Source organism: Ziziphus jujuba, chromosome 7 (assembly GCF_031755915.1).
Source record: "Ziziphus jujuba cultivar Dongzao chromosome 7, ASM3175591v1".
Lineage (NCBI taxonomy): Eukaryota > Viridiplantae > Streptophyta > Magnoliopsida > Rosales > Rhamnaceae > Ziziphus > Ziziphus jujuba.
In genome coordinates, this window is record NC_083385.1 from 28,997,846 (window position 1) to 29,021,528 (window position 23,683).

Here is a 23,683-nt window from a genome sequence, read left to right on the forward strand (position 1 = left end):
AGTATTTTATGAGATGTTGTAGCTGGATTTAAAAGCTTACCCTAGAAGTTAAGTATAAAACTTGCTTATTCCTTTTTTATATGCTTCGAGAGATCCAAATCAAGGTAATGAATAGCTTCAGTTTAAATTATATTTCCTCCACAAATCAAGCATGGTGATATGGGCATATAATTAATATAAATGCAGAAAGCTTAAAAAAATGAATAAAATAAATTACAAATTGTTGATATGCTCAATTTACAATAGCTTGTAAAAAAATAACAAACAAAACGTTAGAAATAAAATAATCTAGACAAATAAAATAATAAATAAAACATTAATAAAAATATAAATATAAAAACCTACTATAATAAAATTACAATAATGGATTTGAACTTTAGACCCGAATGTGTTCCATACAGTATCATCAATGTTAGTGAATCCAGATGCGTTTATCTTTCAATATACAACAAATTAACATAATCTTCAAATGTTGCACCTTTAAATTTTTCTTAACAAACTTGAAATTGTCTGAAGTCCACTACACTAAAGATCCTAGACAGTTCTAAGCAAATATCAAAAGTATATAAGAAGTTAAAAAAACTTCTTCTTCTGCTCTTCCTCTATTTTGTCATATTTCATTTCTCACACTGAAGGAGGATTAAGCAATTTATAGGTCTTAAACAAAATAGAAATTGAATATGGTATTTAAATAATAATAATATTCACAATTAAGTTTTTGTAATTTAATTGACTGGTACAACTTCATTCAAAATTTGTAACTTTTAAATTATAAATCATTTATCATGCCATTAAAATGGTTGTTACAGCTATTAAATTGGTTTTTAATACCAAAACTTTCCAACAATCCAGCCTTGAATTTAAATATAACTTCAAAATTTTGAAATGAAACCTATTAAAAAAAATTATTTTATAAAATAAAAACTCTTATATATATATATATATATATATATATAAATAAATAAATAAATAACTTTGTAAAGTCAAACTTGAAAACTTTCACAACTCTATAATAAAGATTAGAGTTGTAGATTACTATTTATATGCTATGAAATTTTGAAAGATTGTTGTCAATAATGTATAAAAGTAAATTTAATTGACAAGTAAATATCCACCTTGACCGCACTTAATTTTCTTCTTCCTAAATCAGCTTGGCAAATTTAAAAATAATGTTTTTAAATATTTTGAAGATGTCTATCTATATTGTAACATGCCTTAATTTGAAGTATCCAATTTTTCTTTAAAATAAATAAATAAATAAAAATAAAAAGCATCCAATTTATTTCCCTTCCATATTTTATCTTAATAACCAAAAAACAAAAATTTATATTTTTTTCCCTCATTTTTTTTTTCTCCTTTCCATTTCCGTTTTACCTCTTTTTTTTTTTTTTTTTTTTTTTTTTTTTTTTTTACAAAGCCTTAGGGCTCGTTTGGTACGCAGGATAGGTCCGGATCGGACGGGATCGGACAGGATAAGTTCGGATCGGACATGATCGAATAGTGCAGTACTGTGTTTGGTATAGTTCTAGACTGAATGTTGGACTAGTTGTCCCATGTTTGGTGCAGGATCGGACTGGATTGGATTATTTTATAATTATAGTATTTATTTTGTTATATATGAAAAGATTTAAAATTATATTTATATTTACAAAAAAATTAAATATTATATTTAATTAAAGTTTTATTATTAATTATATTTAATATGTTTTGTATAGATATTTATATGTTCAATTAATTAATAATAATAATAATTTAATGATATTTATAATATATTTGTAATTTTTTTTTAACACCCATAAACTACTTAAAATATTGTTTTCAAAACCGATTAAAACAAAATTACTAATCATGAATAACAATTAAATACAAATAAAAAAAATTGACATAATATTTAATTAAGAACTTGTTAATAGCATAAATATATCCATCTTCAATTCATACATATAGATATATAGATATATAAATAAATGTCACATGTAGTTACACTTTTAACAAGTATGACATCCGTATATATATATTGGATTTTACAAGAATAATCTAATTATATAAGAAATAAGTAAATAAACCCATTGATAGTAAGCCAAATAAACAACCTAATACAAAACCATTACCCCACTCGTTGTGAAATTGAGCACGTGTATGTACGGTGGTGGTATTTTGTATTGGATTTGCTTCATTGCGATTCCTCATTGTTTGTTCTACAAACTCAACATATGCAATTTCAGCTTCTTCAATTGTATTATAGGCTTGATATAAATTATTTGTAAATCCGTGCATTTGTTGATGACATTCAGACCAAGAATTATATATCCCTAGTTGTCTACCTTTAAACACAACATAAACCCTTCTCTTTGCCATTCAATATTCCTGCATATAATAATAAATGACAATATAATATAGTAAATTATTAAACAAAATAACAACTCACCAAATCAATAAAGTGCATGTTAATATTCTAAAACATAACACATAATAATAAAATTATCCATACATGCATAATTAGAAACCAACATTCAATACGTTACAATATATGTCCATAAGTTTCAATTCCAAATGTTCATAGTTGTCATCCTCTCATACATATCCATAAATATATAATCCACAACAATACTAATTTAGTTATCCAAAAATCCACGAGCAAATTCAATCTTCTGCACATCGGTTTTAATAATCTTGAAAACCTCAACGTTCGATGGATCCGATCTCATTGCCTTAAAGATTTTGAGATTGTTAGTAATAGGGAATCATAACCTGTCAAGCTCCATAGCTAAGTATTGTGGATAGTTGATATCAGACTTCTCCAACTTGTCTACCTGTGTAGCCAATTTATCTATAAACTTATCTGCTACATTGTTTAACCCGCTAACGATGTCAACATCCTTCGATTGAGCTTTCCTCTTACATCTTAATTGGGATTGTGTGGGCAGTTGACTATGTGTTTGATTCATAGACATTGGAGAACCCACATCATCAAATTGGTCATTGTCAGGCTCCATATTTATATCATTAACTAAATCAATTGGAGTTTGTGCTCCATGTCCTATTGCCCGATCCTTCCCAAAAATATTAGCAAGCCTCTCATATATCGGAAAAGGTTTATCTCTCCAACTTTTTGCACTTGGATTACTCTAAAATAAAAAAAGCCATCATTTAGTAAAAACATTATATATTTAAGATAAGAAACACAAAATTCAATAAAGGTATTTTTCCTAACAAAGTCAAAACCTGCACATATGCTTTCCAAGCATCGTCACTGTCAATCTCCACATATTTAAGAGTGTCATTCCATCCAAATCCACTTTTGTTCAGCATGTCGTATATGATGCCATATTGCTTCTTCCACTTTTTTAGCTTCGATTCAATATGTGGAGTTGCTCGCAATCCCGAGTTAGGACACATTTCAGCCAGTTGCCGCTCAATCATATTAAGTGTACCAGGTTTAAATGCTCCCGTGTCACAACGTTGCCCACTAGATACAGCTTCATCTAAAAGAACCAGCAAAGCTTCTTCCTCACCTCTACTCCATGTACGCCTAGATTCACCCCACCTATTATCGTTACTGCTACCTCCAGCTTCCATTGCTATTCAAGTAAACATTTCATGATTCCAACATTATCAAAACAAGATGCAAACAAAATAACAATAAATCTCAAATGTTGCACTTAATATAATATAAGTTTGCCTTCATACATATTATCCAAAAGATTTAACAAACAATATTAAATAAGCAGTGAGAACATAATTTTTTACATAACCATCAACTAGTAATCATGATGACCTCTCCACTCACCAAACATTTGCTTAGCTAACTCATCTCTCCAATTCGTCCATTGATCTGAGGAAGCAATTGATCCTATAATGTCCTCCTCTTCATTAATGTCCACATTTTCCTTCCTATCATATTCGACTTCTCCAGGATCGAGTGTCATTTCTCTTCTAATCAGATTATGTATCAGACAACATGCAGTAATGGTTTTGATTTGTGTTGCAATTGGGTAGAAAGATGGACTTCTTAAAATTACCCATCGCATTTTAAGAACCCCAAAGCATCTTTCTATGATATTCCTAGCTGATGCATGCTTCATGTTGAAATACTCTTGATGATTTATGGGTGCACAACCATCTCTCCATTCGGAAAGGTGATATTTTGTTCCCCTATATGGTGCAAGAAATCCTTCACCATTTGTGTAACCAGCATCCACTAAGTAATAACAACCTAACACAGAAAAATTTCTCCTATTAGTTTATGCAATGTTAATCCACTCGATAAAATATTTAAGGATTGGTCTTACCGGTTGGTACTTTTAGTCCATTTGGCCTACTTATTGCATCTCTAAGTACTCTGGAATCTGAAGCGGAGCCTTCCCAACCCGGTAATACAAATATAAATTCCATATTCGGGTTACATACACCTAAGACATTTGTTGCGATCTCACCCTTTCTTGTTCGATATCTTGGCTTATCGATTTCAGGTACTTTCATCTTAATATAAGTTCCATCTAATGCTCCCAAACAATTCTACAACACAAACAATTTTACTAACGTCAGATAATGCTACAAGTCATCTAACTATAAAATTAATAACCAAACTAGTCCACATACGTACCTTAAACATTTTCCATCTATCATCCGAGCAATTATCCGACACAGGTTCAGGATGCCTCAACAAAATGGAATGTAAGCGCAACACCCCATTCAATACTGAATTGAAATATCTACTAATTGTCTCCCCTGATTTATAGAATCGACTGATAATTGTACGGTTTTTTGTACGATGAGCAATTATGTACAAAAATATGCACACTTGCTCTTCCAATGTAACAGTACCATCTCTTTTCACATATCCATCCTGGCGTAATAACCGACATAAAATAACAAATGTTCTCCTATCCATCCTCAATTGACTAATACAAGTGACATCATTGTCCAACAAACTATCTATAAAAGATGTACGCAATTCGGTATTCCTAGTTATTCTATTCCTAACACGTCTTTCATTTCTCCTTTGCCACGCTACATACATGTACATAAAAAAGATGAACATAAAGCCCCAACAAAAAGATTGAATCACAACTAATTTTCTTCCATCCATCTCTACAAAAAAGAAAAAAAAAACAACAAATAAAAAAAAATTATCAGAAATACAATAAATTGAGCTGCTATTGCCAATACAATTGAATAAATACAGAAAACAAAAATCTTCCATAAATAATATATTTATATATTAGCATTCACAATAAACATTATATATATTTGGAAGGTCAAAATAAAAGGTGGATTTAAGTATTTTTAATATATATTCAATAATGTTTATTCATACTATTCTATAATAATATATATTATAAGAACAAGTTTGTAGGCGAAAACAAAACATTAATTAAAACTGTTGTTCAATAAGTAGTTTGGTTTTTAATTTTTATTAGTTTTACCTGATTACATGCGATGTGTTTGCTATAAATATTTATTGGTGTAGTTCTTAATCAAAGTTTGTTAAGCATTTCAAATAATAATAAATTTAAAATATAAAGGTTAAAAACACTAAATTAAAAACTATTTTAAATTCAGTTTAATGTTGAGATTTTATTTCTTGTTTTTCTTAATTTTTTTATAAAAATTATAATTAATTTAAATGAATAATAAATTGTAACTACCATTAACTCTAATAAATATATATTTTTAGACAACATCCCTAACAAACATTTTCAATGAAGAAAGGAGACAAAATCAAAACCCGAAAAGCAGCCATTTAAAAAGTGATTAAACTACATTATGGTTTTCAAACAAAGAGAAGGAATCCAATCAATGAAGCCCACAAGATTGGCCTTGACACTTTCGGCTAATTTGGGCTTATCTCAATGATCCAATTCCCATGGCCTATTCACTAACCTGGATGAAAGAACAGAGATATATGATTGACTGGAATTGGAATAATCATATTTAAGTAACCAAACATAAGAAACCAAACCAGTTAGCAATTAAAGTATGACATGAATGCAAGCTACTCCAAATTTCAAGTTTTCAAAATTCGTCTGCAAATTCTAATTCCCTTTTTCTCAGAATAGGTAACACCTTCGAAACAAACACCAATAAAAACAAACACCTATAAACAGCACTGCCATTATTTCTACATGGAGAATTAATATCTTATCTATTCTGTCTAGAAATTATTGGTTTAAAAGGTTTTTTTTTTTCTTTTTTCAGATATGTTAGCCTACAAACATTATTGAATATCTATTTTTTATTAGAGAAGACAAAACCCATGTTTCATATTTAGTCTCCTAATCTGGGTTTCTTTCTTTGCTTTCTAAACCTTGCAACTAGGAATGCCATCTGTTTCTATCTATCTATCTATCTATCTATCTACTTGGCGTAACACACCCAATTATTAAAATCCAGAAAAACCTCATATGTTTTGCATATGATGGGTTCGTCTTCACGTGCATATGAGGTAGTATGCACATGTTCCACAAATATTTTCCCTTTCACAAAGTGCAAGGCATTCCTATATAATCATCATTCCTGGGTAAAAAGAAATTGCAGAGCCAGCAGGTCCATAAGATGAGGTTGTGGCCTAAATGGACACTGTCCTTAAAAGTAATTCCATATGCAACTATTTAACGCCTAATGCTTTTTGGATAAACAGGATAATGATCCTAAAGTTCAGCATTTGTGTAACATACAATTTCCCTCTAGAGAATCCTTAATTTGTTTCATTGACTAATTTATTTCATTGACGATTTAAAAAGGCAATCGACAAAAGAAAATCAAAGCCTCTTTACAGGAAAACATACAACTGATAAGCATACGACGCTTAAAGTTAGCATAAGTGAATCATAGCAACACTGAAAATTAGCTGGAAACAATACAAGACATGTCAATTATAACGAGCAATCAGATAACACGGTTCCAGGTTCAAATCGTATTTCAACCTTGCAAAAATACTTGAGCAGCAGGCACTTGAACAACTTAAAACCTCACAATTTCAGCATCTATAAATGACAAAAAGATTAATATAATTTTACATTTATCTAACAACTGCACTCCTTTTATTTTTCTATAATATGCACTCAAAAGAAATTATGTCGAATATAATCTCTGGAAGCTCTACTACATATCCCATTCTTCCAAAAATTGGAACAGAGAATAGGTCGTGATCTAACAGAAGGGCCCCTTTATTTGATAAAACTAAATTTGAACCAAACCAACTTCTTGATAAAGAGAATGTACAGCATCCTCACTTATCTCATATCCAATTAGCTACCAACTAAATTTTAAGGGTTTGCTATTCATTTGCCACAAGCCTCTACTTAATGGTGCCAACAAGAATAGGTAATATTCTCCAAGTGGTAATCAAATTCATTTTTTTGGGTATTTGTGAGAATAATTTGACAATTCTAAGCTGCCATGTATCTGGATGAACGGAATATCTTCTTGCTGAAAGCAGTTAAAGTATTCTAGAATACAAACAAACAAGTTCAAGTATAAGAATGTAACTGAAATTCATGACCTAGCTATAGCTTTGAACTTTTTGGATATGGCATCTCTATTATCTGATGCTTCGGCATGCTATTCAATTATCATCAAGTCAAATCTGTCCAAAAGTAAATTTTTGTTAGATTTACAAGCCAACTGTCAAACCAACCATTCCCCTCCAGGCCAAAAAAACAAATCACGTAAATGTTCAATCAATTACAGGTAAAATTTCATCAAAGGGCGGCCATTAAAGTTTCATTATAGAATTTGATAAATGCAGCTCAAAATTAAAGTAGAAAAATTGCTAGGTTCTAGAGCAATGCAGTAAATTTTGGAGAGGAAGAAAACCCGAGTTTGAAGTAGTGCCTAGAGGCTTACAATAATGATCTCAAATATAAATTCACTACAAATTGTCATGGACTTATGTTAAAATGGCACAACATCCAAAACAACTATAATATGGAATCCGCTCAAGAAATTACATATCAGTACATTGTGTGTTCAATCAATACCATTCATCTCAACTGTACGTTCCTCAATTATGACCAGATTATCTTATAACAATGCGTTAGTACAAGGAAGGCAGAAAGGAAAACAAAATAAAAAAATCCCAATCAGACCATCTTTAATCATACAAACACATCAAGGGCCAAGTTGTCTTTTTCAAGAAACCATTTATGCTTTATATACGTTTACTTATATTGGCTTTCATCATTACCAACATTATTGCTGACAAGCTCACATTTTTCTTTCAATCTGATCCTTTAACTAGGTACATATCTGATGAACACCACTCATGCATCACAATATCCTAAATCTTAAACTCATATTCCTCTTCCAATATTGACCCTTTCAAAGGTACATATTTCATATTTGATAAATATGCAGATGCTCACAATGATCTACATTTTATCCACCTTAATTCTAATGGCAGCATTCTCTCCATATTTCCCTCAAGCTTGGATAATAAGGATAAATTTTCTGGAAGTTTACCAGTAAGCTTGTTATGTCCAAGACTTAGATCTTAAAGACAAGCAATGACATCCTATCCGTTTCATTATTTCCTCCAAGTACTAGGAAGAGTGAAGTCATGAAGATAAGGATTTGTACAGAAAATGACCTAAGTTTGCTTATATTTATCATGCTAGGCAGCTTTATAATTCGAAATTTCGTGAAAAATTTTGATTCATTGGCTATGAATCTGTGATGGGTGTGTTAAGCAAAAGAATGAGTGATTTATGACGTTATGTACAGAAAAATACAACGTTATGTATGGAAACGTGAATGGTGAGTGCGTACATTCAGCGAAAGGCTAGCAAGAAACATGCAAAAGACAGAGAGAGTATTGGGAATGAAGAATTACCTGTTAGATACGGTCACTGGCCTTGGGGATCAGCAGGGTGGAAGAGTGGGCAATGAGGGATTGGGGAAAGGCAAGGGAAAAAGAAATGAAATGCTGGAATTTCGGAGTTGGGAGAGAAGGCCGGTTGCTGAAATGCTGAAATACGATTACAAATTTAATAATTCAAAACTAAATAAAAAAAATAAACCACAAATTAAGCAAAGATATCGGCCACTCACAGGGACAAAAAAAACCCAGTTTTCTGGTCGACGTTTGGGTTGAGATTCGAGCGAGGAGTCTTGGCGACGATAGAAAGGGCGTGGAGTCCAGATTGGAGCTCGTCGATCTATCTTGTGTACCAAACGATGCCGTTTCACGAGGTTCAGGCCTTCGAATTTCGGGGAGACAATCTGGTTGAAATGGGTTTCGCCGGCGGCAGAGTTAGGGTTAGCTTTGACAGCTACGTGGCTGGCGTGCTGGTAATAATGGCTTCAAACGTCTTCGAGGTCAAGAATTATGGCTTCAAACCGAAAAGAAGTGGCGAACGGGTGTGAGAGGCTGAGAGGTTGAAAGCATCGAAAGAGGGCAGGACAAAAGTGACCCAGGTGTTTTGGTGGGTCAGATTTGTCCCCCTCGTTTCGGATAATTCGACTAACGGGACACATTTATCCTGTCCTTCATTTTCCTTCCCAAACACCAGATTGGGACTCAAACCCATCCGGTCCTGGCCAGTCCCATGTAACAAACACCACCTTAAGGTATAACAAAATTTGTTTAAATTTGCCAACAAAATATAAAATATATGAGGCAGAAAATATAAAATTCAATATATAGATTAACAATGTTCACATAAATAGGTGAAATTGAAAAGAATATGAGATTCTTCAACATTGTGGACAAAAGAAAAAAGAGAAAAAGATCAATTTTCATAGTTGTGTAAGGATAAAGGGAGGAAAAACCCTTGACCAATGCTGAATGGAGGAAAAACAAAAATCAACTTGTGTTCAGTGGAAACACCAGTAGGACCGGAAAGTTTAAAGAAAAAAATCCATCAAGACAATGAATCAGATCATAGATCACAATACTAGAACACTTCAGTTACTAGTGATGCTCTTAATTTGAGAATGCAATCCAACGCACGCTTGAACTCACTTTCTTCCAGTGCAATGGTGAACCTGCAGTAGCCAGGAATTCCAGTCCATGAGCTGCTGTTGATGCACAAACCAGTGGCCCTGTAAATGACTTCCCTGATATTTGAGTCATCAATTTTAACTTCATAAGTCGTAGAATTTTCAGTACTGCTTCCATCTTTGGGTGAATTATTGAGTTTAACAATCTTGTTCAGATAGGCAGAGGGCTTCGCCACCATGGAAATGCCAGCATGGGATTCAAGCACATCCCACCCACAGTTCGTCAGTATCTATGGCAGAAGTAGAATGGGGAGAAAAATCAAGGTAAGAAAGTGCAAGGAAAAACAGTTCTTATGAAACATGCAGGATCGCAGCTGGGTCAGGGCAAAAAAACGTAAGACAATAAGTGAGAAACCTGAATTCTGCAGCTTCTGTTCATCCTTGTTTTATTACAGCATTTTAAGGTCAACTAAAGCATACTGTTTTCTGAGAAGTTGTGTTGAACAAGTTTACATTTCATATTTCATTTTCTTTTCAACCTGTCTTTTGCACAATATTCAACATATGAAATAAGCTTCAAATGACAATATTTTTTACCTCTAGCATACATTATGTGATTCCAACTACAAGTTAACAATAATTCCTAATCATCACACAAGATCCGCTTCCTTGGAAGCATAAAACTACATAACTAAAGCTAAGAATAAAGGAAAGTGATTTCAGCAGTCTTAAGCACACTGCGAATGATTCAACAAACTTAGAATTGCATTTAGCCCACAGTTTCTAGTACATGTCAGAACCTAACCACAGTTTCAATACACTTGGCATTGTCAAGCATACCCAAAAAAAATTATATTAAGGATGAACTATACTTTTGGGCCCTCTATTTTGCCCATAATTTCAAACTGGGGCCTGCATTTTCAATTTTTTCAATTGAGTCGCAATTTTTATTTTTGTTTCTAGGTGGCATTGCTTACTGCCTGGTTATTACAGTAGTTAACCGCATTCTGTAATACTTCTCAACCCTTTATATTGTCTCAAATTTCACATTGACACATCTTTTTATACCATACTTTTCATTACCTTTTTACCAGACTTAAACCACATTTAAATTAAAGACCTCAATTCAAAAATTAAAAATGCAAAGCCACATTGAATTAAAACTAAAGTTAAGGCACTTAATTATAATAAATAAAAATGCAGGGTTCACAATGAAACTAATTGCAGATTAGATGGCCTGGCAGTGCATTTAACTCTTAATAGGTAGTGCATAAATGCTTTAATAATGAAATTCAGAAGAAAAAGTGTGCGGGAAAGAGGGTTGTTCACCTCTTTTAAGTGTTTCGACCTGCTCTTGAAATTACTTATCTGTTCAGCAATAGCCTCCCACAGATCCCCAGATTTCAGTTCTCTCAGACCCAGCAGCTTCTTTACAGCATATTTAACAGTGCTATGAGGTTTACTTAATCCTGGAAAGCTATGAAATGCATCGATCAAAACAGGCTGGTTTAGAACCAGAAGCCCAAATTTGAGAGGCCCAGTAAGCATCTTCAGAGACAGTCCTCCGAGCAAAGAGATACAAAAAGAGGTATTGTTAGAACAATTCAGCTTGGACAAACTGGCAACTAAATCCCAGTCACAACCATCCTTAAAGTTGAATTCCAGTCCCGAAAATGAAGTATCAATAATAACTCTAGCACCCACTTTAGCACAAATATGTAATATGGTTTCTATCTCTTTGTTGCTGTAAATCAAACCGGTTGGGTTAATTGTTGGTCCAGAAATGTACACCCACGGCTTACTTACAGACTGAAGTACTCCTGAAAGTGCCTTTTCAGTGAGCTTAAAGCCATTTTCAGAATTAGTAGGTATATTTACAACGTTTGCTTTCAAAAATTTGGCAGCGGAGGCATAGTTTCCATTTGAGCCGGCTGGAAAGCACAAAGTCCCACCTTCTTGGATGCAGCACAGAACCAATTTATTAAACAGAGCCAGTGTGCTGTCACCATATATAAATTCTGTCTTGCTATCAACTGGGAACCCATAATTGCTATTGATAAATTGCTTGATGATAGGAGTAACATCTATTTCAGAATCAGCCATATTCTGTCTTGCAAAACTTTCAAAAATAGCAGCCTTGACAGAAGAAGGTACAGGCAAGAAGCTTTGATCAACATCCATGTGAATGGGGGAGGTGTTCTCTGGCTCAGTAATTGACAATTCGGCATTGCTGAGGACAGAGAGAGTGGAACTAGAAAACCCAATCAACTCGGCTGATTTGGCCTTTTCACATTCTCTCTGAAGGACAGTTATCAAAAACAATTTGATAAACTTTTCTCCATGAATAATAAAATCAGGTTATTTAGAAATAAATTACTCAACAGATTCAACATGTGTACACTGTAAATGAATATGAAAATTTCAAATCTTCAATCAACATAAAACTACTGTATCAACTGTAGACCTAGTCAGTTGATCAAAAGAGAAAACCTTAGGGTTATGAAGATCCTGTCATAGAAAATCTTGCATGTTTGCTAAGGTTTTCCAAGGCTGTCTGGCTAAATATCAGGTAAACAGTACAGAATCCTATATGAAGGATATTGAGAATATATACACTCTTCTTGTTTTCCAATCAAAAATCATGTTGTCAATGCAGTATGATCTCTTAAAAAAAAAATAAATAAATCAAAACAAGCAAACACCATTTTATTTGGAAAAAGGATAGGAGGTGACCACTTGGTGGCAAGCATCTACCTAGACAATATCGAAATAGCCCGTCTGCTAGGGACAACAGAGGACTCGAAAAACCTGGAGTCCCACACTCTGATGAGGGGCCCTCTACAGTAACAAATTACGTTTTCAAACAGATTTAGTGGTATATATGTATAATAGAAATGGATAACAGATGATCCAGACTTTCCCATGTTAAAAATTATTTTCTTCCCTTTCTAATATATTCAACAAAACATTAAATGTGTTGCTTTCTATAAGCCAGAACAACATCCAGAGACAATTCCAATCAAATTTCAGAAAAGGAAAGGTATAATTCCAATCAAAATGCTTCAACTTAAATGAATATGATCTTCACAAACTCAGAATAAAATTTTAAGACAGAGAGAGAGAGAGATCGCTCGCCTAACCTTTGCGGGTGGATGTCGGTCAGCAAGCTGAAAGGCTAGGAGTTCATGAAAGAGACAACCATAATAACCTTGACTTATCAATGCGGTATTTCCTTCCAGTAGTTCCACAGTCTTAGAGAGTGCCTTAAATATGGCCTCCTCTTCTGAAATTACAAAAGCTACTTCTAAATCTGAATAAACCTGTAAATTTTTTGTCTAACGTTAATTAGGAGAGGATGATGCATAAATAACCTAAGAGTTTATGACAAAATATGCAACATTCTGGATTTAGTTCTATAAAAAGGAATACCTCCTCTTATGATTATCAGATTAAGTTAAGCAATCAATAACATGAAAAGAACAATTACCTGATTCCTTACTAAGCCACATATAATTGCCGCATGGGAGGGTAGAGGATTTTCTGCAACATATTTTAGGACTCCATTGGAACCTGGAAGGCTGGATAGTTCAAATTGATCAGATATGTCTAAGAAAAGGCGAGCTCCTATTTCTCTTGTGATATCTAAAAGGTTTACGAAAGCTGCACTAGTAACAGCCTCAAATTGAGCCATCCCAGTTACCACCACCTGTGGCTTTAGCTTCTTTATCAGCTCTATCATCAAATCTGACTGGCGGGGTGCTTCAATGACTGTAAGCACATCCTCTGATGGGTCGTCAGTTCCATTACTCTACAATAAAAATAAAACATAATCATTGCATGTGTTGCCGCTGAATTCAACTTACCATAGAATTATAAGTGTTTCATACCAATTTACTGTCTGCACTACGCATTTAATGTATCTAGTCTTTTCACAAATAAGTTTGTCAAAAATTAGGTTTCATATCTTCAACAGCAGTTCCAAATTCTTGATACTAAATTGGATAACTAAGAGCTTGTTTGAAAGATTAAGCACATATCAATAATAAATGAATACTATGATTAGCCATTTATGATAGCAAAAATAGAAAAGTTCATCAAAATGAACCTCATCTTATAGACAGGATGAAACAGTTTTCAATTCCTCCCACCCTCCCACATCAAAATGAGCCTCATTTTATAAACAGGTTGAAACAGTTTTCAATTGAAATAGTTCCCTCCCTTCCTCCCTCCCTCCCTCATCAAAATGAGCCTCATTTTACAAACAGGTTGAAACGGTTTTCAATTCCTCCCTCCCTTCCTCCCTCCCTTATCAAAATGAGCCTCATTTTATAAACTGGTTGAAACAGTTTTCAATTTGATGGAGATTACACAGTACTATAATTACTAGAGTTTTATGATTTTTAGGGCCTTAATATTATTATGCTTACTTTATCTCTAGGGTTTTAATATTATTGGGTTTATTAGGTTTTTTTAATTATTTGAGTTTCTTTATGTTTTTAGAAAGTTTTATTATTTAGTTTTCTTATTTAATTAGAGTATCTTATTTTTAGTTTCCTTATGTTGTTAAATGGTTTTATTATAAATAAAGATCTCTAGAACCTTTGTTGGAGAGTTGATGGATAATACAAATATTTTTCTGACATTATTTTATCTGGTTTTTTGTGATGCAAACCAAACTTAGGTGTGATGCCTAAAATTGATTTTAGGAGTGATTCCTAAAATTGTTCTAGTGTAATGTTAGAGTTTTATCTTTAATTTTCTTTTTTCTTTTCTACCCTATCTGTTGTACATCATATTCGGTATCAGGTACCAGCCTCCTTGTGAACAGTGCCTCACATGAACAGTCCATTAAGAACAGTAACCCAACATGAATAGTATCCATGTAAACAGTAACCCTACGTGAACACTCCCCCGTGATCAAATGCTTTCTTTGGCATAAAGAATCATGACTACACGACTTGGAAGGAATAGAGGCAGATATGAAGAACTATTAATATGTATGACAGTACAAGTCAAATCTCATAATATTCGGGTTAGCAATATTGAAGTTTGGATTAACAATATTGATGTTCTGATTAGCAATATGGAGATGCAAGTATTTAGGTCGAGTAGAGCTTCAACTAAAAATGAACAAGTTAAAGCTTCTCAAGCCAACAATGATCAAAATAAAGAAAAGCAACCAGCAAATAGTACTACTCCAGCGCCCTCTCCTCAATCTAGTTTACAAGGATCTACACAACCTGTCACCTTACTTAGACCACTACCAACACAATCCAAATGTGTTGGACTCGGATCAATTGAATGAGGGTTATGTTGACCTTGGATGTCCCTAAATTTGCTAGTCACGTAGCCCTATTCATCAAGTTTGAGATTATGCCGCTGCTGCTGCCATTCTCGAAGTTCCGCTTATCACTTTATTATGTCAACTTCAAACTCACCGGAGCCTCGTTCTCTAAGAAGGGGAGGGGGAGAATAATGGAGATTACATAGGATTATAAGTACTAGGGTTTTATGATTTTTAGGATTTTAATATTATTATGTTTATTTGATTTCTAAGGTTTTAATATTATTAAGTTTATTAGTTTTTTTTTTTATTATTATTTTAGTTTCCTTATGTTTTAAGGAAGTTTTATTATTTAGTTTCCTTATTTAATTAGGGTATCTTACGTTTAGTTTCCTTATGTTGTTAGGTGGTTTTATTATAAATAGGGATATCTACAATGTTTGTTGGAGAGCTGATGGAAAATACAAATATTTTTCTGAGATTATTTTCTCTGGTTTTGTGTGATGCAAATCAAACTTAGGTGTGATGCCTAAAATTGATCTTAGGAGTTATTTCTAAAACTGTTGTTCTAATATGATGCTAAAGCCCTGTCTTTAATTTTCTGTTTTCTTTTCTACCCTATCTGTCCTGCATCACCCTCCCTCCCTCACCAAAATGAGCCTCATTTTATGAACAGGTTGAAACATTTTTTAATTCCTCCCCCCTCTTTCCCTTATCAAAATGAGCCTCATTTTATAAACCGGTTGAAACAGTTTTCAATTTGATGTTTCTCCTCCCTCCCTCCCCCCTCCCTCTCTCCATCCCTTATCAAAATGAGCCTCATTTTATAAACAGGTCGAAACAGTTTTCAATTTGATTTTTCTCCTTCCCTCTCTCTTTAATCTACTAGCTAGTTTCTTTAAGCTTGTAGCTAGTGACAAGCCTATCATTTAAAGCATAAGCCCTCTCTTTAATCTAGTAGCTAGTTTCTTTAAGCTTGTAGATGGTGAAAAGCCTATCATTTAAAGCATAAGCCAATTATATGCAAGCAAAGTAAAACCTTTAAGAAAATCTAAAAAAAGAAAACCAAATACATAGTTGACCGAAAGGTAAATAATTGAACTTCAAAATATATCAGCTTAGTATCTTTAGTATCTAGAGAATCCTGTTATAACACGAGAGCTAGAGGAAACACTAATATTTCAGACAAATAAACACCAAAATAAAGAAGCACAAAAGTTTAATCTCCTTAGTGATTAAAAGCTATTAAAAATGTTAGCTAACATTTTAAAGCATTAATAAATTAGCTGATGAAAGAAATACAAAAACAGTATACATACCTCAACTGCCAAAGAAGTTAACCATTGCCTAGGAAGATGTCGAGTCAGATGTTCATCAACAATTGCAAGGCTGGGTGTGAACAATCGAAGTACATTCTCAATTGCCACAGTCCTTGAAGGAAAGACAACAACATTCTTGTACAACGAATTGTAGAAACAAAAGTCAGAAATGCAGCCAACTCTAAAGAACACAGAAGTATACAACATATGAAATTTCCCACCGGTCCTTTAGCCAGAAACATTATGATAAAGGAGCGTGACTGTAGGAACCATTAAAGAGAAAATTTGTCGTGTACTTTATTTCAAATAGGTCACAAAAGAAACTCTTAATCTAAGTAGGATATCTTTTCAAACTTATGCTAGATTTCTTAGATCGAATCCATATAAGAGTTAGAATTAATATTTTTACTGATTAACATCAATTGTTAAAAGGGTTTTCAGATCTTTAAGTAGCTACAAAACAAGTATATGCTCATAACTTTTAGCTATTACTGAGGTCAGTTCTAGGATATTATTCCAGAAATCATATAGTTTTGCCTGATTTAGCCCCCTAGAAGTTCTTAATTTCCAAAAAAAGTCAAGCTTTGGAGAGAAGATTGAAGTATGCTTCCTCCTAACTACAAACTTGACTACCTCACATTATATAAATCTACATATATATGATTTTGCTAATATGGGTGATGTCACCCACCACTTGGCGGAGTACGACGTCCGATGACAACTATCTGTTTACATGTAACCACATGGATCAAACAGTGACAAGTGCTTGTCACCTACTCTTCATGGGGGATGTCACCCACATTAGTATTTTTGTATGCATATATATATATATATAGTGAAAAGCAAGTAGATTAATGTCTATTCTTGCAGATAATATTATAATTTGAAATCTTACAATGACCAATGTCTATAGAGCACTAGAGATTGCAGAACATTCTAGCCATCAGTCTGTTTATTTGAATTAAGATCTTGAATGTCCATAAGAATGCGATTGTTAATTAATGATTGTAGATTTTCTCATCCATTTTAGTATCATATGGAAGTTGGTAAGATAGGAATTTTTTCTTCTCTTTCAATCAGTAGTTAGACCTTATGAGGTTCTCTTGAAGCATTTAAAACTCTAACACCAAAAACAGCCAGCATAATCAAGATAGCATTTAATACCATCATGACCAACTTCAGTGAGAAATCATTATATTGATCTCTATATACCAACCAATCTAGACTATGCATAAACCTCGAAGTTTGAAAGTAAATCTAACTAATTTGGGTTATATAACATTGTGACACTATCAGGAATTGCATCATGTGAATCGCCCAAGCCATCCATGTAATGTAAGACCAACTTAAAAATATCTATCATATAACACGGCAAAAAGAGATGCTTTGGAGTAATCTAAGATTGAATGGATATGCTAAACTGCATAAGGTTTAATTTTGGAGATCAAGAATTCTCCTTGCTAAAATAGACAATAGCAGCAATGAACCGTCAATATGCATTGTTTAATATTTAACAAATAATCAAAGGATATTTTGGCACACTTCTATTACTCCGTTCCAATCTCCTTATGTGTTGTATGGACACATTGACATGTTTGTTGGTATGTACAGGGAACATCTTCTTGCCTTCCAGCTTCTCAACTTTCTTTTAATTTTGTCTGCACAAATTTATTACCTACCTATGATCTAGTCACTGGAATATCACTTAATCAAATAGGATGGATAAAAAATAATGCAGCAAGCCTAGTACTATAATAGATCTCAAGCACCACTTAGAATAAAAAAAGACTGACAAGTAATATGGGCAGATTAACATATATAAGAAAATTTCAGCATTACCACAATGAATTCATGACCCTAGCCCTCATGTTTATATAACCAGCATTATGTCTTCAGATAACATTATTGTTTAATCCATATATGCATACTAGCTTTATAAACCTAATTCTTTAACTTTTTTCCTTCAGCACTGGACTATGTTAATTTTCAAGGAGAAAATTTTATTGTGCCTTCTTGGAAAAACCAAAAAAATAAAAAATAAAAATAAAAATAAAAAGGGAAGAAGAAAAGAAGAAGAAGAACCATCAATCATACCAAATTCTTTAAATTAGTAATGACATGAGATAGTTGTTGTTTTTACAATGGAGTGAAAATTTATATCTTGGTTAACATAATTGAGCTGAACCCAAACAGAGAAAATTAGAACAATCTAGAAGGACAAAATAGATAAGTTAGTCAAAAGAGTTTTCAAAAAAAAACAAAAAAATCGGAAAGTATGATGAAAACCAATAAAGATTTTGGCCAATATAGAAAAAAGTAGAGAATTTTTACTTACATCAGCACTTAGTGGAATACGGTGATATGTTTTCATGAAAGAAGCAATGAAATTACGAAATTGTTTGCTTCCAGCTGGTGGCTCATAAGAGCAAAAAGAACTTTCTTTCAGAATGCTGGCTAGATAAGCTAGGAAGGGAATCTTCTCATCAGCAACAGCATCATCTTGAAATGATAAATCCAAGGAACTGCTGATATCTTGAAAGCCATTTTTGAGAAATTCAAAAATTTTTTTAACCTGCCAGTATATTTGAACATTATCTCTTGAAGTTTCCCTTTATTTCAGGTACAGCATATGATCACTTTGTGAAGTCGAAAGTCAACATAAGAGCACACCTGATTTGGTTGGCGAAGTTGACAGCTATAAACTGATAATGCATGAGAGATTCGGCCACCAGCATTTCCATAGGCCCAGGCTGTTCGAGCACAAATAGGTTGATCACCAGAAAGTCCCATGAAGAACTCAAAACGGTGTGGACTGTTCTTCTCAATTTCAACTAAGGCTGAAATATCCGTATCAGCAGCCTGTAACAACACCATTCAAGAGGTGTACAATCCAGAAGGTGAAATATTATCCAATTAAAAGGAACTTGACTTGCCTGAAGAATTTTAGTCTGCCAAAGCTTATTAACAAAGAAACCACGTCGTTCAAACAAGCGTTTACAAACGCCTTGTCCTGGACGACCTCCCATATTGAAGATCATTATCCCCATAGGTTTGATGACAGCTATTCCTTCCTCTACTGCTCTAGCAATAAGACCTAAGCCAAACTGATCCTCAACAAAACCCTTCACAGAAGAAAAGAGATATATGAACAAAAACACTATAGCAGTGGTGAGGCATCTTTTTCCACCATCTAACAACAGGTTGAAAAAGTAAAAATTGGCATATCCATTTTTGCAAATTAATCCGTTAAGCGTGGTTATAGAGGAGCTTACAAGTCCATATAATTTAAGAAGAGTATTCACTGCTACAAACAAAGAAACAAAAAAAAAAAAAAAAAAAAAAAAAAAGGATGGCGTATGATTTAAAGGAGTTTACATGTTCATTTAAGAGGAGTAGTTCATAAGATCTGCTTCGTGTAGTATACTATTTACAAGAGGAATATGAAAACATTTCACATATCTTCAACCCAGTAGCTTGATCTCCAGATTAACGTTTTTCTTATGTTATCATAAACTCCTGGATGCACTTAAAATGCCAACAACAAAGTACTATAACGAAAAGAACTGTTTCTAGCAGATGTTCTGAACTAGAGTGAACCAAACATAGTAACTACTTCTATTTTTTGCACCAAGCATTCCAATTTAATTCATAAAACAAATTAAAAATGATTTAACATCTTGGGAATAGCAAGTGCAAGTGCTATTGGACTAACATTTTTCCTTTTTCGTTCTAAACAAATCCATTATCCCAGCGCAGTGTGCCAACCAGATACAAGTCTTGACTTTGCAAAAGTCGAATTCAAAAATCAGCAACTACACAAGGAGGATAAATTTAAAGAATCTATTGTAGTTTCTAACCTGAAGTGCGCAATAATTGCTCAAAGAATACAGAAATTCTTCACTTGCATTTTCTGTAATCATCTTAGACATTGCATCTGGATTGGGGTTAAGAATCTGCAACAAAATTATTTAAAAATAAAAAATTGCAGAACAGAAGTCAAATTGCCATTCGACATCCCAAACTTAATGTTTTTTAACAAGCTTTGAGCTTGTGGGTCTCGATCAAACCTGAGGTATGCATCCAACAATTCGATCAAGTTGAATGTCATGATCTCTACAATAACCCAAGAGATCAGATTCATGAAACTCCACCCTATCCAGCAGAGTTTTCTTCTCCCCATCATAGATGGGTTGACCTTGTTCATCCAAAGCATTCAAGTACAAGTTTATCCAAGAAATCTTGACGGCTCTAGGATTTATATCGAGCCCATAAACCTGAAGAAGATTTAAGGTTGTTTTTGCTATGAATGGAATTATGTAAAGGAAAAAATAAATAAATAAAGGAATAAAACAAACCGACCTTCAAAGGCAACCATTTCTCAGCAATGGCAATGGAAATCCAACCATTGCCACAACCAAGCTCAGCAACAGACTTATCCTTAAAAATGGAGTCCGGATGTCTATTCAATCCTTCGTAAAAAGTGAAGGACCAGTCCTCTGGGATAAATATACTAGGGATCACCATCGTCGTCAGCTTCTTCCTCCCTTGATAACCTAAACACCAAAGTTAAACAAAATCGATTATCAAGACTAAGAAATAATTTTCACATTTACCAAACAGATAAAAGAGAAAAGAAAGAAAAAAGCAAGCGACCCTCGTATTGGTCAAGGAAAATGTCTTCGATCCTGAAATGGTAAGAGTCAAAGCATTGGTCACGGGCTTCTTTGGAAGGGAAGCGTTTCTGGAGATCGGCGAGGAAAATCCGAGCCTGCACTCTGGTTTTCTGATCCTCCAGACGCTCCAGAACCGATCTCAAGGCGGCATAGGCGGAGTCCCCCGACTGCTGGCACTCCTTCAAGAACTCCTCCACCGATCTCTCTGCCATTTACAGTACAAAACTTTCAGATCAAACTCTGATTCTTTCTTCCTCTTCTTCTTCTTCTCTTTTCTTTCACTGTGATATCACTGACATAAAGAGAGAAACAAGAAGACTGTGTGCGTGTATATATATATATATATATATAGATGTGCTGAAAGCAATAATGAAGGAGGCTTGGAGGTCGCTCTTCCTCTTTCCCGGCTTTTTCTTAAGCTTTCACTTTAACATTAAATACTCCAATATTTAATTTTTTTTTAAAGCGCAGAAAATAAAGGGAAATTCCCTTTGACTTTGACAAAGATTCGTTAGGGATTTTTTTAAATTTTTGCACCCACATGGTGCCTGGTGATTGAATGGTATTTTTACACGTGAAGGTTATGAATTTTAAGATATAATATATTATCAATTAAGGTCTATATTTAATAACCATTTTTTTGAATAAAAATTCAATTTATATTTTATTACGCAGATTTTATTTGATCTTGATTGTAATATAATATACATATTTATACACATCTTTTCTTCTGTTCAAGAAAGAAAAATAAAGAGAAAAAATGAGCATCATTTTTTTATTGGTGCCTTGAAAAATGAGAAGCATTATGCACAGGGAAAAGAAGTAAACTTTTTTCTTTTTCTTTTTTTTTTTTCCTTGAATAAAAGAAGAAGTAAACTTTTTTACTATGCAATCCATCACCAAATATATGTCACAATTTTATGTAAAATTCATATATTTTATTTACCAGCATGTAATATTATGTGTAATTATATATTGTTGAATTTATATTATACATAATAATTAAAAAAGACACAAAATAACATGGCACATATGACAACATATTATATTACATATAATACCGCTTATACATTGCTTGTATCTTAAAAAAATATAAGAACAAAATAAACTAAAAAATACTTTCTTCAATTTTTACCTATGTTTCTATTTGCCAAGTAATTGTTTTACTTTCTAAGATCTAGATTGAATGCTTTTGTGTATGCTTATTATTTTAACACTTAAAATATATAATAACATATGTCTAGTTTAAGTTTAATTATCTTTTCAACATTTTTAATTGTAAAATAGTCTTATATTATTCATTGGATTAATAATCAATAGTTGAGGTAGAAAAATAAGAGAACCTGAATTTATTTTTCGAGCAATTTCTCTTCATAAATATTGTTTAATGTTATATCTCCTTCAAAGTTTTTTTTTTTTTTTGAATTTTAATTCTAACAAAATTGTTTACCTAGTATTAATTCAAATTGATTGTTTATATATACATACATATATATATATATATATACACAAAGATACAGTAAAACCCTATAAAATAATATTTTTGAGATTAGGAAAAATTATAATTTAGAGAAATTATTTATTTCTAGATGAATAAATATTTATTAATTTTAGAAGAGTTTAATGTCTTTGTTACTTGAATATCTTTTTCTTTTTTTTTTTCTTTTTTAACTACTTATAATGATGACAATTGTGATTCATCAACTATTTATCCATGCAAAAACATTTCAAGCAAAGGTAACCTTAAATAACTATTTTCTATAAAAATAATAATAATAATAATAATAATAATAACCAAATGTTGGTGTATGCATTGCAAAAAATTAAGGATGAGTATGTGTTTGGTTAAGGTGTTAAAAAAAAAATAGTAAATGATTTTTTGAGAAAATGTTAAATATGATTACTTAATAAAGATCCTTATAAATAATATTTGTAACTATGAAATGATATACATAAAAATATAAATATATTTCTATACATATATATATACACAGTAGTATCAAGTAAGGTCTTATACTTGATGACTGTTGAATTCTATCAATGGATCAAACTTTATCTTTTAAATGAGAATTCAATTGTCATTAAGAGTGGATTTTATTTGAACTATTGAATTCTATCAATGGATCAGACCTTATATTTTAAATGAGAATTCAGTTGTCATTAAGAGTGGACTTTATTTGAACTTGATTAACAAGACTACTCCCGAGATTTTTTTGGGCCATCCAAGATGGCTCGAGTCTAGGGAAATCTCATTAATCTAAGTACTGAGAATTCAATAGAACCTCTAGATAAATTAAATATAATCCAATAGGATTAAAAAAAAAAAAAAACCTTTAATAGGAATTCTGAAGTTCAAACCATACCCATCAAGGGTTCTAACTCAAGAGAAAGAAATAGAAATAAATATACATATTAGGTTAATCCACCATAGCATACTAAAAGAAAATAAATGAATGCAAGGA

At 32.6% G+C, this 23,683-nt stretch overlaps 2 protein-coding genes across 2 annotated transcripts; both read right to left on the minus strand.

Annotated features, from left to right (window-relative positions):
• Positions 1-2,499: 2,499 nt before the first annotated feature.
• On the minus strand, positions 2,500-9,499 carry LOC112490027 (uncharacterized). The gene is made up of 7 exons (XM_048479034.2): positions 9,055-9,499; positions 8,837-8,971; positions 4,607-5,094; positions 4,293-4,518; positions 3,791-4,216; positions 3,226-3,581; positions 2,500-3,128 (listed from the first exon to the last, which is right to left on the minus strand). The coding sequence occupies exons 3-7, from the start codon at positions 5,090-5,092 to the stop codon at positions 2,745-2,747; spliced, it is 1,878 nt and encodes a 625-aa protein (XP_048334991.2). The 5' UTR covers positions 5,093-5,094; positions 8,837-8,971; positions 9,055-9,499; the 3' UTR covers positions 2,500-2,744.
• Positions 9,500-9,630: 131 nt separating this feature from the next.
• Positions 9,631-21,647, minus strand: LOC107408781 (methionine S-methyltransferase). The gene is made up of 12 exons (XM_048479033.2): positions 21,202-21,647; positions 20,908-21,101; positions 20,616-20,822; positions 20,406-20,501; positions 19,482-19,670; positions 19,219-19,407; positions 18,884-19,120; positions 16,549-16,683; positions 13,433-13,753; positions 13,086-13,265; positions 11,275-12,243; positions 9,631-10,235 (listed from the first exon to the last, which is right to left on the minus strand). The coding sequence occupies exons 1-12, from the start codon at positions 21,431-21,433 to the stop codon at positions 9,900-9,902; spliced, it is 3,285 nt and encodes a 1,094-aa protein (XP_048334990.2). The 5' UTR covers positions 21,434-21,647; the 3' UTR covers positions 9,631-9,899.
• Between the last annotated feature and the right edge of the window lie 2,036 nt (positions 21,648-23,683).